At 45.7% G+C, this 15102-nt stretch overlaps 2 protein-coding genes across 5 annotated transcripts in view; one reads left to right on the top strand and one right to left on the bottom strand.

Annotated features, from left to right (window-relative positions):
* The window catches only part of ARSK (arylsulfatase family member K), a 59514-nt gene extending 52457 nt beyond the window's left edge, over window positions 1–7057 (bottom strand). The window contains exon 1 of the mRNA XM_084628234.1: window positions 6638–7057. Coding sequence (XP_084484360.1) covers window positions 6638–6814 — 177 coding nt within the window. The 5' untranslated portion in view covers window positions 6815–7057. The remainder of the gene's footprint in view (window positions 1–6637) is intronic.
* A 165-nt stretch (window positions 7058–7222) lies between these two features.
* SKIC3 (SKI3 subunit of superkiller complex) overlaps window positions 7223–15102 on the top strand; it is an 80553-nt gene continuing 72673 nt past the window's right edge. The window contains exons 1-5 of one of the 4 annotated variants that reach the window (XM_084627830.1): window positions 7223–7309; window positions 9796–9893; window positions 11830–11973; window positions 13919–14010; window positions 15000–15075. In XM_084627830.1, the coding sequence (XP_084483956.1) occupies window positions 9804–9893; window positions 11830–11973; window positions 13919–14010; window positions 15000–15075 (402 nt within the window). In that variant the 5' untranslated portion in view covers window positions 7223–7309; window positions 9796–9803. Of the gene's footprint in view, window positions 7310–8226; window positions 8248–9795; window positions 9894–11829; window positions 11974–13918; window positions 14011–14999; window positions 15076–15102 lie in introns of those variants that run through there. The other 3 variants (XM_084627831.1, XM_084627832.1, XM_084627833.1) reach the window with 3 other exon arrangements.

Below are 15102 nucleotides of genomic sequence, written 5' to 3'. Positions count from 1 at the left end.
AAGGTCCATCGAGGGTGGCCCTGCCCCTCATCAAGACCATCCAAAACCATCCGGCAGATCCCGGCCTCCATTCCCCCTATGGCAGAGGGGGTTGAATGTAATTACTTTGTACCCTTGAAGGGGTACGACTATCTGTTCATGCACCTGCAGCCCTGCTCACTGGCGGTTGCGGCTGTGAATGAGGAGAGGCACGGGCAGCAGGCCCCAGCGCCCAAGTTGAAGGACACCAAGCGGCTGGACTTGTTTGGCCGCAAGGTGTACTCCACGGGTGGGCTCTAGCTCAGGATTGCCAATCAATACGCACTCCTGAGCTGCTACAACTTTAACTCCTGGAACTCCATGTTGAAGTTCAAGGAGCTTATGCCTCCTGAATCCAGGGAGGAGATTAGGGCCCTTGTTGACGAGAGCAAGACGGTGGCATGGACCTCTTTACAGGCCTCACTGGACGCTGCAGACTTGACCGAGCGTACCTTGTCCTCGGGGATTGCCATGAGGTGCACTTCCTGGCTGCAAGCCTCTGGCCTGCCTCCTGAGGTTCAGCAGATGCTGCAGGACCTGCCCTTTGATGAGGAGGGCCTGTTCGCAGAGTGGACTGACTCTAGGCTGCATAGCCTTAGGGACTCGAGGGCAACCATGAAGTCCCTGGGTGTGCACAACCCAGCAGAAGCACTTCAAGCTCCAGCAGCTACAACAGCGCTCCTACCCCCCTCGGACGAGGTAGGATTTTTACAGGAGGCGGGGGTGGAATGGCACGAGGAAGCCCTCCAACACCTGATCTGGGCAAGGTCAGGGCCTGACCAAACCATCGTCGGGTTCCAAGCAGGCCTTTCGAAGGGACGCCTGAGGACAGCGTACCAGACTTCCCCCCGGATCCTTCCCCACCCTTTTTGAATCGTTTATCCCACTTTCACCATGCATGGTCCCAAATAACCTCAGACTGCTGGGTCCTTTGAATGGTGGAAGCAGGATATTCTCTCCAATTCTGCTCCTACCTGTCCTCCCACCTCCCTTCCCTGTCCCTCTTCAGGGACCCCTCTCACGAGCAACTCCTTATCAGGAGGTTCAGGTGCTCCTCGCCTTGCGGGCGGCAGAGGAGGTTCTGTGGGAACTAAGGGGCAAGGGGTTCTACTCCCAATAGTTCCTAATCCCCAAGGCCAAAGCGGGCCTCTGGCCCATTCTGGACCTGCATGGGCTCAACAAATTCATGGTAAAGTTGACGTTCTGCATGGTCTCCCTGGGCACCATTGTCCCTTCTCTGGATCCTGGAGACTGGTATGCTGCCCTCGACATGAAGGATGCATACTTCCACACAGTGATTCATCCAGCACATAGGCATTTCCTGTGCTTCGTGGTCAACTCTGAACATTACCAGTTTATGGCCCTTCCACTCGGCCTTTCCACAGCCCCCTGAGCGTCCACCAAGTGTATGTCTGTCGTGGCTGCCTTCTTCTGTTGACAGCAGGTGCAAGTGTAACCCTACCTCGACAACTGGTTGCTTCGGGGCCCGCAGTCCCACCTCCACCTGGTCAGCTTTAAATTGGAACAGCTGGCTCTCTTCCTCAACGTAGCCAAGTCGATGCTAGAACTGACCCAGAGGATCGAATTCATCGGGGCGGTGCTGGACACCGTACAGGTGCGGGCCCTCTTCCTGGACTCCTGTTTCCAAGCTATCACAGGCATCATTCGAGGCCTTCAGCGATTCCCGACCTTGACAGCAAGGGGATGACTGAATCCCCTTGGCCACATGGCTTCATGTACACACTCCACTAGGGCCCAGGCCTTGTCAGCAGTGTTCCTGGCCCAGGTACTGATCCAAGAAATCTGCAGGGCAGTGACTTGGTCCTTGGTGCACACCTTCACCTCGCACTACGCCATTGTCCGGCACGCCAGCAATGAAATGGCTTTCGGTTGAACGGTGCTACAGTCAACATTCCTTAACTCCAACCCCACTGCCTAGGTAAGGCTTGGGAGTCACTTAATTGGAATGGATATGAGCAAACACTTGAAGAAGAAAAAATGGTTACTCACTTTTGTAACTGTTGTTCTTCGAGATGTGTTGCTCATATCCATTCCAAACCTGCCCCCCTCCCCTCTGTCGGAGTAGCCAGCAAGAAGGAACTGAGAGGGCGCCAGGTAGGAGGATCATATACTGAGCGCCATGGAGGCGCCACTCCAGGGGGCTCCCCAGCCTGATGGGATCCCTGCCCTATCCACCCCCCTCCCCGACTGCCCCCAGAACCGGGCAGGAGAGTCTCGTGGGCCACCGTAGTGGGTGCCCACCCCGCCCCTAAGAGCCAAAGGAACCTGCCAGGGGGCGAGGTGGGGAGTCCCAGAGGTGCTTACCTGGGGCGGCTCCCAGGAAGCATCTGGCAGGTCCCTCTGGCTCCTAGGGGTGGGGTAGCGTAGCTGGGGGAGCGGCCGCTCCCGCCACTGATCACATCAAAAGTGGCGCCTTAGGCATCAACTCCGTGGGTGCTCCGGGGCTGGAGCACACCCACGGGGAAAATTTGGTGTCTGCAGAGCACCTACCGGCACCTCCCCGCCCGGCCCCAACTCACCTCTGCTCCGCCTCCTCCCCTGTTCCTTTCACTGTTGTGCTTATATTCTCTACTCTCAGGATGTTTTGATGCAGCTTGTCCTAAATTATATTGTAAGCTCTTCAGTGAAAGGGCTGTCTTTCACTATATGGTCCAGCCCTGCAAACACTTACACACATGTAACTTCAAGCATGAGAGTAGTCCTATTGAATTCATGGGAGCGAAGTTACTCATGTATTTATGTTTGTACAGCACTAATCACAATAAGGCCCCGATCCTTATTTGGGCAATGCTGTAGCATACCAAAAAATAGTAAGTTAGTGCACAGTGGTTCTTAATGGATAGTTTTCTAGAATTCAGAACTATTATGTGAAAATAATTACTCAGTGAAATACTATCTCATAAACAGAGAAATAACATGGTAAATTGAACTTCCACTCTTTTTTCCTATTCAAGCATAATCTTAGTAATTTACATCTATGGATGTGTGTCATGTGACAATGGTAAGGAATCAAGGCAAAGTTCTTTTTTCTAACATTGCACCAGGAACTTTTTTAGAAAAGGGAACCATTATCATCATCCTTAAAGCTCTCACTCTGCTTCACTGTGGAATTTCAACCTAAAATGTCCTTCAGACTCTGCCTGGCTTCCTACACCAGATATCAATAAACAGTACACATAACTTCTCACAGTGCACAAAGATTTAGTTTTTAGATAGGATTTGATCCTGGCTTCATTTGAATAGTTAGTCACAAGCATTTGCAAGACCAGGGCCCTAGACTCTCTGACATTTCACCTTTAAAAGAATAAGCTGTGTAAAATGGATAGAGACAATTCTCTAGCACCTGAGTCAGTGATGGCTGAAGAAAAAGCATGTACAGTATAGAGATGTAAGAGTTACAGTGACATAACTGTGAGAATGTAAGATCTGTAGATACTCAGTCTTGAAAGAATCTTTAATCTGTTAAAAATAATTGCTTAACACTATGATTACATTTATATTTCACATTGTATTTTACAACTTGCTATACTTAGACAGGAGGGCAAACATACACAAAAACAGAATCATAACTTCTTTTTCTGCCTTTGGCCTTACAATAGAGATCCACAAAAACATTTTACTCAGCCGAAAGAATATTGTGTTTTTCATGCTACACTGTTTCTGTGCCTTCAAAGATATGTGGTCAAATTCTGATTTCAGTTATACTGGAGATGGTTTCACTGTCTTATATAGTCCCCTCGGGGAAAAAGAAATCTGGGACTAAACAGGCAACAAGCACAATAATTTTTTATATTATTATTATTATTATTTCTATAACCATAACACTTATGAGCCCTAGTCATGGAGCAGGACCCTACTGAGTTAGATAATGTACAAATACAGAACAAAAAGGCAGTCCCTGCTTCAAAGACAAGAGAAAATAAATGGATACAGACAAAATAGAGTACAATGAAACAATGTTGGTCAGCATGATAGGTCATAATCTCAGGACACCAGCATTGATGTCAAGTTTTTCATAGGCATCACAGAAAAAAGTTTTAGGGAGGGTTTTGAAGGAGAAAATCTTATTTGTTTTGCGGACATTTAAAGAGATCGCCTCCTAAGCAAGAGGGAGCAGCATGGGAGAGAGCACGGAGAGGGGACTTGTTTAAAAATGTAATAAAGCTTGCATCATGGGCCAATCAGAAGTGGGAGTTGACATCTAGATAGCAAATGAGAGATATAATGGGGATAGACCATGAAGGGCCTTGAAAGTGAAAACAAGTGTTTTATGCTTGGTGCGATAATGTGGGAGTCAGTGAAGGGATGCAAAGAAAGGGATGATATAGAATCAGAGAGTTTATGTCTAGAAGAGACTACCAGACCATCTAATGTGACCTCCTGTATATCACAGGCCACCAAGACCACCCTCCAAACACATACTAAACCCAACAACTGAAATTAGATCAAAGTATTACAGCCCACAAGAGATGAGACTATTATGTGTCACAGGGAGTGAATAGGAGGGACCAAGGTGCACCAGTGTCTGAGGCCCCCATGATGACAGGGAAATGATTAAGTGGAAAATACCCAGATAATCCCGGCAAAGCGACAAGAAAGGAAAATGATTTTTGCAGCAGAGTTCTAAATGAATATGAACAGGGTAAGGTTTACACACTCCTCAAAAAACAAATTCTTGCCTAGTCCTTTGATTAACATTAAATAAAGAACCTGAGGAAAATTACAAAATAAAATTAAATAAATAAAATTCGAAGTGAGAAAAATAAAAATGTGAATTTAGATTATGTAAACTTTCTTATACAAAATAATCAAGTTATGACTGCAATGCAGTTTTAATGAACTGCAAAGATTTGTTTGCTCCCCAAAAGAGCTGCCATCTACCATAAATAAGAAAGGATATTTATTTATGAAGTAAATAAAGATTAAATGAAATAAAGTTTTAAAGATGATAAATAATTAATTCAAGGGTCTGATTGTACCCATTCTATCTACCTGTACTGTTAGATCACATTCACCCAGAGGTGAAAGCAAGCTGGTACGGTCCAGTATGGTGTACCGGTAAGAGCCAATACACAGCCGACCGTACCAGCAGGGGGCAGCTTCCCAGGGGCCTGGCAATTTAAAAGGGTCCTGGGCTCCCAGCAGTGATTTAAAGGGCCCAGAATCATCCTTGGGCCCTTTAAATCATGGCTGGAACTCGGGTTGCGGTGATGGCAGCAGCTGGGAGGCTCAGGCCCTTTAAATCGCTGCCGGGTTGCGCTGAAGGGCTGGCTGGGGGAGCCCGGCCCCAGCCCCAACCCCAACCCTTTTGCCCACGGCCCCGCTCCTTCCAGTTGAGCCACCCTCCCCACCTTGCTCGGGACCACAGCTGCCCTGCGTACCGGTAAGTCCCTTAAGTTACTTTCACCCCTGCATTCATCACTGTAGCATCAGTTTCCGGAGGGTGCTTGACCCCCGCTCCACCCTAGGACCCCCCCCTCCACCAAGCCCCCACTCTGCCTCTGTCCTGCCTCCTCTCCCACAACTCTTCCTGCCCCCGCTCCCCCCCCAGCACCTCCTGAACAGCTGATCATAGAGCTGATCGGTGGGGCTGCCGTAGGTGCTCCAGCCCCAGAGCACCCATGCAGTTGGTGCCTATGTCTGTGGCCATTGTGGACACAAGGGGCATTTACAAAAAATGTTCATCAGCTTTATCACCACTTTAGCTGAACTGCGGACATATAGTGTAGATAAGCTTCTGGTATTTTTACTACGTTAGTTAAAGCTGATGAAAGCACAGTGATAAAAACAGGTTTGGGCCCAGTACCATGATTCCCTCCAGTTCAGCTGAACCTGTGTTTAAATTGGTTGGAATAATTCTATTAATTTCCCCATGGTGGACAATACCTGAATTTCTTATAATTTCTAAAGGCTATATAGCCCAAGAATCTCTGATTGCTCCCTACAGTTTCCTATTGGTAGGAGCGTTCTTCTCTTTTCAACATAGGTCATATACATTGTTTTTACATTTCTGTTTTGCAGTGTTCACTGCTACTGTTACATCATGACCAGGGTTACCATAACTGATAAAAGAAATCAGTTACACATAATTTGATTATTTTTAACTGATTAAAATAACAGGTTTCTTTTTAGAAGTGTGATCTTGAGAAAAAATCTGACTCTTTCTTTAAGCTCAAAAATACAAAGTCTTTCAGTTAATTGCAACCCTGTCTTTATGGTCCCAAGCAGAAGTGATGATGCAGCTGGACAGCTCTTGGGGTATTAACATATCCTCTTTTTTACTGGGATTGTGGTCCTTGCTTGGACAAGGTGTTTTCACAAGCCCTGACTGTGACCCATTAACAGCTCCCAAATAAATTTCAGAATGTGAAATGCCATTTCAGCATGAGACGAAGACGATTTGACACCAAGGCACACACTGCCTTGGGTCACATTGCACAAGCGTCTCTGAAGTGCAGCGGGCACCCCAAACTCATCAGATTCTACAGAAGCTGGCAACACCAGGTTAATATTTGGTGCTACCTGTTTTATACCTGCTCAGGCTCTTTCCCTGTGAGTAGAGGCCTGGAGAAGCAGGAGGCTCTGGTGGGATACTTACAAAGGCATCGCACATCACCATCACCACGTTGCGCGCTCTCTGGCTGCTGCCCGCGCCCAGGTGTCCCCAAGCCGCCGGACGCGCCTTCGCACCTCCCCAGCGGGTGGAAGCCAGCAGCAGCAGCACCAGAGCCGCCAGCACCACCGTCCGGGCCCCTTCTCCGCACCGCCCCCTCATCCTCTCCCCTAGCCCAGGGCCAGGTCCCCGGGCACACGGCCCCTCACACAGCCGCAGGGCGAGCAGCACCCCCCGGCAGCCAGGCTGCAGCCACTGAGCGAGGGCTGGGCCTAGAGCCCGCGCTGCCCACCCCAGCGCTTTGACAGGGCCCGGCGACAGGCCGGCCCCTGCCCGAGGCCTGAGAGCAAGACCCCGTGACTCTGCCCGCAGCAGACCAAACTACGGCGCCCATCAGGCCCCGCCGCAGCGGGCCACGACGAACTACACCTCCCGTCATGCCTCGGAGGTTAGGCGGTGAGGGAGGTGGGGGGGATGAACTACGACTCCCATCATGCCACAGGAGCGGGAGGACGGTAAGATAGCCGCGTGCTGGGCCGCGTCAAGAGCCCTCCCGCGGAAAGGGTAGTAACCGAGTCAGTGCGCCTGCGCGGCCGAGCCGGGTGGCCGGGGCACGGGGAGTTGGTGGCTGGTAATTGAGGCGGAAGGTGGAGGCAGGTGAAGCGCTCAGGGGGAGCGGGCGTAGGGGGCGGGGCCGCTGGCGGCTCCTGAGGGACTTTGCTGGCCCCCCCCCCCCCCGCGGGCGGCGCGGCGGCTCTGCGCGAGGCTTGCGTGGGCCCAGCGCTCCCCAGCTAAGCCGGGGCGGTCAGGGTCCGTGGGTGGAAGGGGACCCTGTGCCCGGGGAGGGTGCCGCGGGGCCGGTGCGCGTTGCTGAGTGGGAGGCCTGGGGCCCCGTGGGCGGCAGCTGCTGGTGAAGTGGCGTAACAGGGCAGTCCCGCTGGCTGAGAGGTCTCCGCTCTGGGCAGGGAAGGCGAAATAGCCCGAAGAGCGGCGGCGCGGGGGGGGCTAGCGCTAGATCCACAAAGGGACGGGGGGAGCGTACGCTGCAACCCCCCCCCCCCCGGCTGCAGCCTGCCCAGGGCTACAGCCGTGATGGGCTGACGCCACAGCGCTGAAAATAGCAGTGCAGATGTTCCGGTTTACCCAAGCAGGGATTTACCGTTGTAGCTCGGGCCCTGCAAGCCTGAATCTGTACAGTGGGTTCTGAGACTTGCTGCCACGGGAGTTGTGTCGTGTTCCCCCCCCCCCCCCCCCGTAAAGACATACACACGCTTATAGTCAGTGTTGCAACACCTGGTATTTCGGCACTCTGCTGCCAAGTGGGATCCTTAGCCCTGAGTTAGGTGCCCAGGCTCCTTATACCATGCATGGGGTGAGTTAGACTCCAAAGAAAGGGATTTACAAATACCAGTATGCTGAGCAGGGAGCTGTCCAATCTGGCAGTAGGAAATGCCAAGGAGAAGCGTGGGGGCTAACCCTCATCTCTCAAAGTGAGTTAGGTGCCTGACTCAAGGCCAGAGATAGAGGGCCTATCTCTACTTTGGCATCACAGATCTGAACTGGGATCCACTCCTGGAGTTAGGCACCTAAGCCAGGTCAGCCCTTTTCATGAAAAACTGGAGATCCCCCCCCCCCCCATATTGTAGCCAGTAACCTGGTGATCAGGTTACTGACCTGGGATGTGGGAGATCTGTTTTAAAATTTCTGCTCAGAAGCAGGGACTTGAACTTAGTTCACCCATATCCAGGGAGTAACTGCCAGAGTATAGAGTTATTATCTTTCCAGTCTCACTGGTCTGTGACTGTGCTAGATAATAAATAAATAAATAGTAATATATGACTTCTATTCACAAAAAGAAAAGGAGTACTTGTGGCACCTTAGAGACTAAACAATTTATTTGAGCATAAGCTTTCGTGAGCTACAGCTCACGTCATCGGATGCATACTGTGGAAAGTTTAGAAGATCTTATTATATACGCACAAAGCATGAAGAAATACCTCCTCCCGAGAGTGGGGTGGGAGGAGGTATTTTTCATGCTTTGTGTGTATAAAAGATCTTCTACACTTTCCACAGTATGCACGCGATGAAGTGAGCTGTAGCTCACGAAAGCTTATGCTCAAATAAATTGGTTAGTCTCTAAGGTGCCACGAGTACTCCTTTTTTTTTTGCGAATACAGACTAACATGGCTGTTACTGACTTCTGTTCAGTTTTTCATAGTGGACCCTTGCTCCCCAGTATAGTGTTTCTTTTCTACTCATTCAGACATAGATCCTTTTACACTGGGGTATCCCCTTCCTGCCACTCTCCCCATCCTGGCAATGATGATAATTGCATCCGAATCATGTACGCTTTCTAATGCATGTGTTAGAGTGAGTGTAAATAATGTGTGTATCAGACTGATGTGTGTGTACAATATACTTAAATATACATGTATGTGCTTTAAATGATACTATGTGTAAACTTCAAAATATATTGTTAACTTTATTGTTTATGTTTCCATTTTTTTACAAAAACAAACTTGAATATTTCCTTCATTCCTGCACATATCCCTTCCAAACTTATGAAGTGTTCTTTCCCACATTAGGAAGTGGAATTTGAAGTTGCTCAGTGATCTTGGTAGAATGGTATGGTCAAAAAGTGTTGGGAAAATCTTTAAAATGTGAATGACATAGAAACATGTAAATCTCCATATTACTCGTTTCAGAGTAGCAGCCATGTTAGTCTGTATTCGCAAAAAGAAAAGGAAAACTAGTGGCACCTTGGAGACTAACCGATTTATTTGAGCATAAGCTTTCGTGAGCTACAGCTCACTTCATGATACATCTGAGTACATGATTGGTCCCAATAACTTCAGTGGGACTACTCACATACTAAAAATGATGCATGTGCTTGGGATTGGGGTTTAGAGGTATACTATCACATATACATTTTTTTATTTGTGTACTGCTTTTTTGTCTGTACTGGATTGATAACTATTTGAGGCAGGGATTTTGTCTTATACTTGTACAGCAGCGAACATATTGTTAACATTTGCTAAAATGTTTTCTCTGTGTATGATAATGCAATATAAGTCGAATGCTTTGAATAGTATTTGATATAAATGTCTTTTCTTAAAACTAATTTTCTGTCCTTTTGACTTTAGCAGTAATAATGTCAAATAAGGAGGTGAAGGCAGCACTGAAAAGTGCCAGAGATGCAATAAGAAATAAAGAATACAAAGAAGCCTTAAAACATTGCAAGGTAATTAATTCTTCCACTTGTATAAACATTAATTGTGTGTACATATAAAAAGCCCTACTATTTTCTGTCTACTGGAATTGTACTCTATACTTTCTGCAGTAATATACATACTAAGTAATGTACACATCTTGGCAGTGTTCATAGTGAATGTTTTGCTGTGGGGTAATCACTAAAATCCGATGGATCAGTCTTCTTTTCTTGAATGAAGGTGAAGTTCACCAGAGTCAGACAAATGCCACCCTTTCAGTTCACACATTGGATCTTATTGCTAGATGGTAGATATTGTGGGTTGGTGTGATGTTGATTTCATTAGTTGCCCATGTTAGCTTGTCCAGAAAAGGAGATCAGTTTTCGATTGCATGTGCTTAAATGCGAAGCAGAGGGTACAATAACTCCTCACTTAAAGTCGTCCCAGTTAACATTGTTTCGTTGTTATGTTGCTGCTCTGTTAGAGAACATGCTCGTTTAAAGTTGCACAGTGTTCGGTTATAACACCCTCCACCCCCGGCGCCTCCCACCTGCCAGCAGGCCCCACAGATCAGTGCCTCCCCACTCACTTCTGTGCCTCCTGCCCACTGCAGTCAGCTGTTTCACAGCACGCAGGGAGGTGAGGAGGGAGGACATGGCATGCTTGGGGGAGGGAGTGGGACTGGGCGGGAAGAGGTGGGGTGGAGTGGAGTGAAAGCAGGATGAGGCCTTGGGGGAAGGGGTGGAGTGGGGGCAGGGCCTGGGGCAGAGCACCCCCTGGCAGTTTGAAAAGTCAGCGCCTTTGGGCCCGGAAGCCCACGGCTGTTTCCAGCTCTGCAGGGATCTAGAGGCCCAGTGCCTCTGCATTGTGTGTCCCAAGCATACCATGCAACCTGGCAGATTGGCTCCCTTAGGAGATGACTGGTCTCACCAGCATCTCAGGGGGGTGGGAGGTGTTCAGTGACTAACTGGTGCAGGCTGTGTGATCTGCTGCTCAGCAGAGACATCCCCATGGGGTGCTGGGGATAGGATGCAGCACACTGTCCCTTCCTTTGTCCTGCTGCTTGCCTGCTCTGCCTGGCTCCCATGTTGAGCCCAAAGCCACAGAGCTTGCATGGGGAGGACTTTGCAGGCCTAGGAGTGGGGTGTCGTTGGTCCACACTCTCAGCAGAGCTCTGGGGCCAGAGGATATTCACTTACCTAGTCACAGCTGTGAGTCAAACTGCACCAAACTGGCATAAAGAAATTTACCAACAAAAAAGAAATAAAGCAAAACCGCAATCTCTAGATGTGTTTTTTTGAGTTGGGAAAGTTCAGCAAGAGAAGCAGCTGGACGATCCACCCTCTTCCACCGTCTGACTCTACCACCTCAAACAAGCTTCACAATCATCATTGCTGAGTATAGTATTACATTGTTTAAAATTGTTTAAAACTTATACTGTATATGTATATAATGTCTTTTGTCTGGCGAAAAAGATTTACCTAAGCCCTCCCACCCCCCATTTAGCATTAATTCTTACGGGGAAATTGGATTCGCTTAACATTGTTTCGCTTAAAGTCGCATTTTTCAGGAACATAGCTACAATGTTAAGCAAGGAGTTACTGTATTAATTCTCAGATGACTGTGACAAAAGTCTGTTTCTAACCATAGACTTTAGAGGAATCCTTCAATGACCACAGTTACTGAGACCTGTGTCACGAGGACTGTCCATATGCAGTTTCTTCTTGCTAAAGAAAGCTACCAATTAAAACAATAACCTTTTATTAATGCTCTAACTTATGTTATCACTATGCAGAAAGTAACATCTTGTTAAATAGATACCTAATAAATAAAATTCACTGTGTACCAGACTAGTATGTTCAGGAGCTTTTATTCTAGAAAGTAAGAAAACTGATTAATCAAACTCGGTAGTTGAGTCTGTAAGACACATTTAGTACACTAGCTTCATTTGAACTCTTACATTTTTAGGCAGTGCTGAAACAAGAGAAAAATAACTACAATGCCTGGGTGTTTATTGGCCTGGCAGCTGCAGAGTTAGAGCAGCCTGATCAGGCCCAAAGTGCATACAAAAAGGCTGCTGAACTTGAACCCAGCCAGCTACTGGCATGGCAGGTATGTATTCGACTCTAGTTCCCCTTTACCCTTCCTATTAAATAAGCTACTGTGTTCTTAAGTATAGGAACAAGATCCAATCAACATTTGACTCTTAGGGCAGATCCTCAAGTTGTGTAAATTGTCATATAACAAATTATACCAGTGCGGATCTGACTCCTTGTATGTACAATGTGAAAACCAATGGGAGTTGCATGTGTGTAAAAGAGGGCAAGTTTTGGTTTCATTATATTTAAATTATGATAGGTCTTCTAATGGATAAATATGTTTCATTTCCTTGGAAAACAAAACAAACAAACAGAAAAAGTATGCTTATCCCCCTTAGGTGCTTTCTTAGTTCCCTTGCTCATGACTCAGTAAATTTAATTTGGTGTTTCTCTTCTATAAGAGAGAACATTGTGCACAATAACTTTTTTCCCAGCCTCTGATACAGAGTTGTGAAAATTGGACTATGTTGTTGATTTCCATGGTCCTAGGCAACAATAATAGACACTCTTTAAGATGGTTGTGCAAGTGATAATCTACAACGTGTGCTATTATATTAGATTCCTGTGCCCTTAGGACACATCATGAAGCATATGGCTGAAGGCTAGGTCGTTGATTCATGTGTCTGGTAAAAGGGAATATTTAGTGTTTTGTAACTTAATAAAGAGGTTTTTTAATATCAGTAATTTTAATTTTTTTAAATGCAACAATTGGACATATATTGAACTTACCTTAATTGAATCCTCATCAGCCAGTCAGGCTCTGGCTTTTTTTAAGATAGTACAAAACAGTAACTTACTGAGACAAAAATGTTTTCTGTAGTCTTGCACAATTTAAGATGCTTTATTGTTGTCCATTGACTGGTGTTAAAATATGATTTTACTTAACTGTGTTCAGGTAGTCTGTGTTCCACTTCACTAATCTCAGAAATCGTTTTAAGAAAATACAGTGATCTTTTATTATAATGTAAATGATATTTAAGAACATAGGAATGGCCATACTGGGTCAGACAAGAGTCTGTTTAGCCCAGTATCCTGTCTTTCGACAGTGGCTAGTGCCAGATGCTTCAGAGGGTATGAACAACACAGCAATTATTGAGTGATCCATCCCATATTGTCCAGGCCCAGGTTCTGGCAATCAGTGGTTTGGGGGCACCCAGAGCATGGGGTTGTGTCCCTGACCATCTTGGCAAATAGCCATTGATTGAGCTATCTACCATGAACCTTTTTGAGCCCAATTATATTTTTGCCCTTCACAGAATTCCCAGCAACGAGTTCCACAGGTTGACTGTGCGTTGTGTGAAGAAATACTGCCATGTTTTTGTAGCCCCCTTTTTTACCCAAGCAGCTAGTCGAAGTTTGGGGTCCAAGGGATGTTCCAGTTAGGAGGAAAAATTGGTGATAGTCAGGTATTTCTCTGATGCAGTTTTGTTTGTTTATAAAGAAAGTGTCTCTGAACATGGAAGGAATTGTGTAGCAGAAAGCAGTTCTTTTGCTCACAGCACCAAGTACACTCTTCTCAGCCTGCACCCTGATCCAAAAACCACTCTGCAGGTTTCTTCCAGAGGCAGACACTGTTTTCAGCTGCTTTTTCAGGCTGACTGTCTCGGCTCTATGTGTTCTGCATTCCCCACCCTTTACAAAACACACTACTGACCATCTCTGCCCCAACAGTCTGAAAATACTTGGAAAGGAGCTTTGTGATTAACATACTCTGACAGTTTTGTTAATTGAAGAATGCATTCACACCCAGTCTCAAAGAAGTTTCTGATCTAAGCAGTCACCAGTACCTCTCAGCATAACATTATATTCTGATCCTGCATTGAGATTTGAGCAGACAGATCCCAATAGAGCTGCACTGAAGGCATTGGGTTTCTTGTGGGCACAGCCAGACTGCATGCCTTAAAATGATCTTGGAAATATCAGATGTGAAATCTAACATACATTTTACTTTTGTTTAGGGATTAGCAAATTTGTATGAGAAATCTAACCAAACAGATGTCAAAGAAAACTTGTTCAATGTTTACCAAAAGCTCTTGGAACTCTATGAAAGGTAAAGAATATTTTAGATTAAATTATGACACTGCAACATGTTATCTTAAAATTTCAGTTGCAATAGAAAAAATCCAGTTTTAATGCCATCACTGATACATGTGATAATCTGCCACTGACACGGCTACGACTTTGAAACCTGTGTATAGTAACTAATTCTAATACTCATGTTGTATCTGAGGTAAGGCCTTGTCACCCCTAGTGGTTTTCTATAATGTGAAGTTGGGATAGAGATAAATTATCACTTTCCTATTGTCTTTTTATAAGAAGAAATCTTTTGGAATAAATATTATCTAAACTATTGACATTAAGTATCTGGTGTCATGACTGTATCCATTGACTTAATGTGGTGCATAGATGGATGAACTTTATAAATCTCATAACTCTCAGTTGATGTTGATGGTTAGCATAAATATCACTAGTACCTGTACTAACAATTTTTATGGTCACAGGGAATTTCATCTCCCATTACAGTTTACAGTTCTAAACAAAGCTAGCTCTGGTTGTATGTCACCAGTTTCCTCAACTGATTGAAGTGTTCTTATTGCTTTGTTTTTGTGATTTTGGTTTTGGCTAATGGACACTGTCAACTTATAAATCATACATCTTTTTAAACATTTTTAATTACTTCTGTTACAAGTAACATCTAAGATAACTATAATTGAAAGATTAATGGAAAATACTTTTGTTCCAGTTTGTTTACTTTTTGCATTTGACAGCATTTAGGATAAACTGACTATATACAGTTTGCTTAGATTTTTCACACAGTAACTGCAAGAGAAAAACATTCTAAAAAAATTCACAATAGTTGCATTAGAACTTGGAGGCACATATAGTATCTGCAGCAACTTCTAATGCTTTCATTTAAAAAAGAAAAAAAATGTCTAGATTTCAAGTTGTCAGTGTGTCTTGAAGAATGCATTTCTCCATATTTGTTAGAAAACAGACCTAGCCTTTTCGTGTTTTTTTTTTTTCCCCATCTTCTTCTAGTACTGACAAGCAGAAGTGGTGTGAAGTGTGTAGGAAACTTGTGGAATTGTATCACCAAGAAAAAAAATACCTAGAGGTCAGTTACTGGTTTACTGTCTCTCCT

The sequence above is a fragment of the Lepidochelys olivacea genome, assembly GCF_965140295.1.
Source record: "Lepidochelys olivacea isolate rLepOli2 genome assembly, chromosome: 5".
In the NCBI taxonomy this organism is placed as follows: domain Eukaryota; kingdom Metazoa; phylum Chordata; order Testudines; family Cheloniidae; genus Lepidochelys; species Lepidochelys olivacea.
The sequence above is the reverse complement of the archived record's forward strand: the minus strand, read 5'-3'. Positions and strand labels throughout refer to the sequence as shown.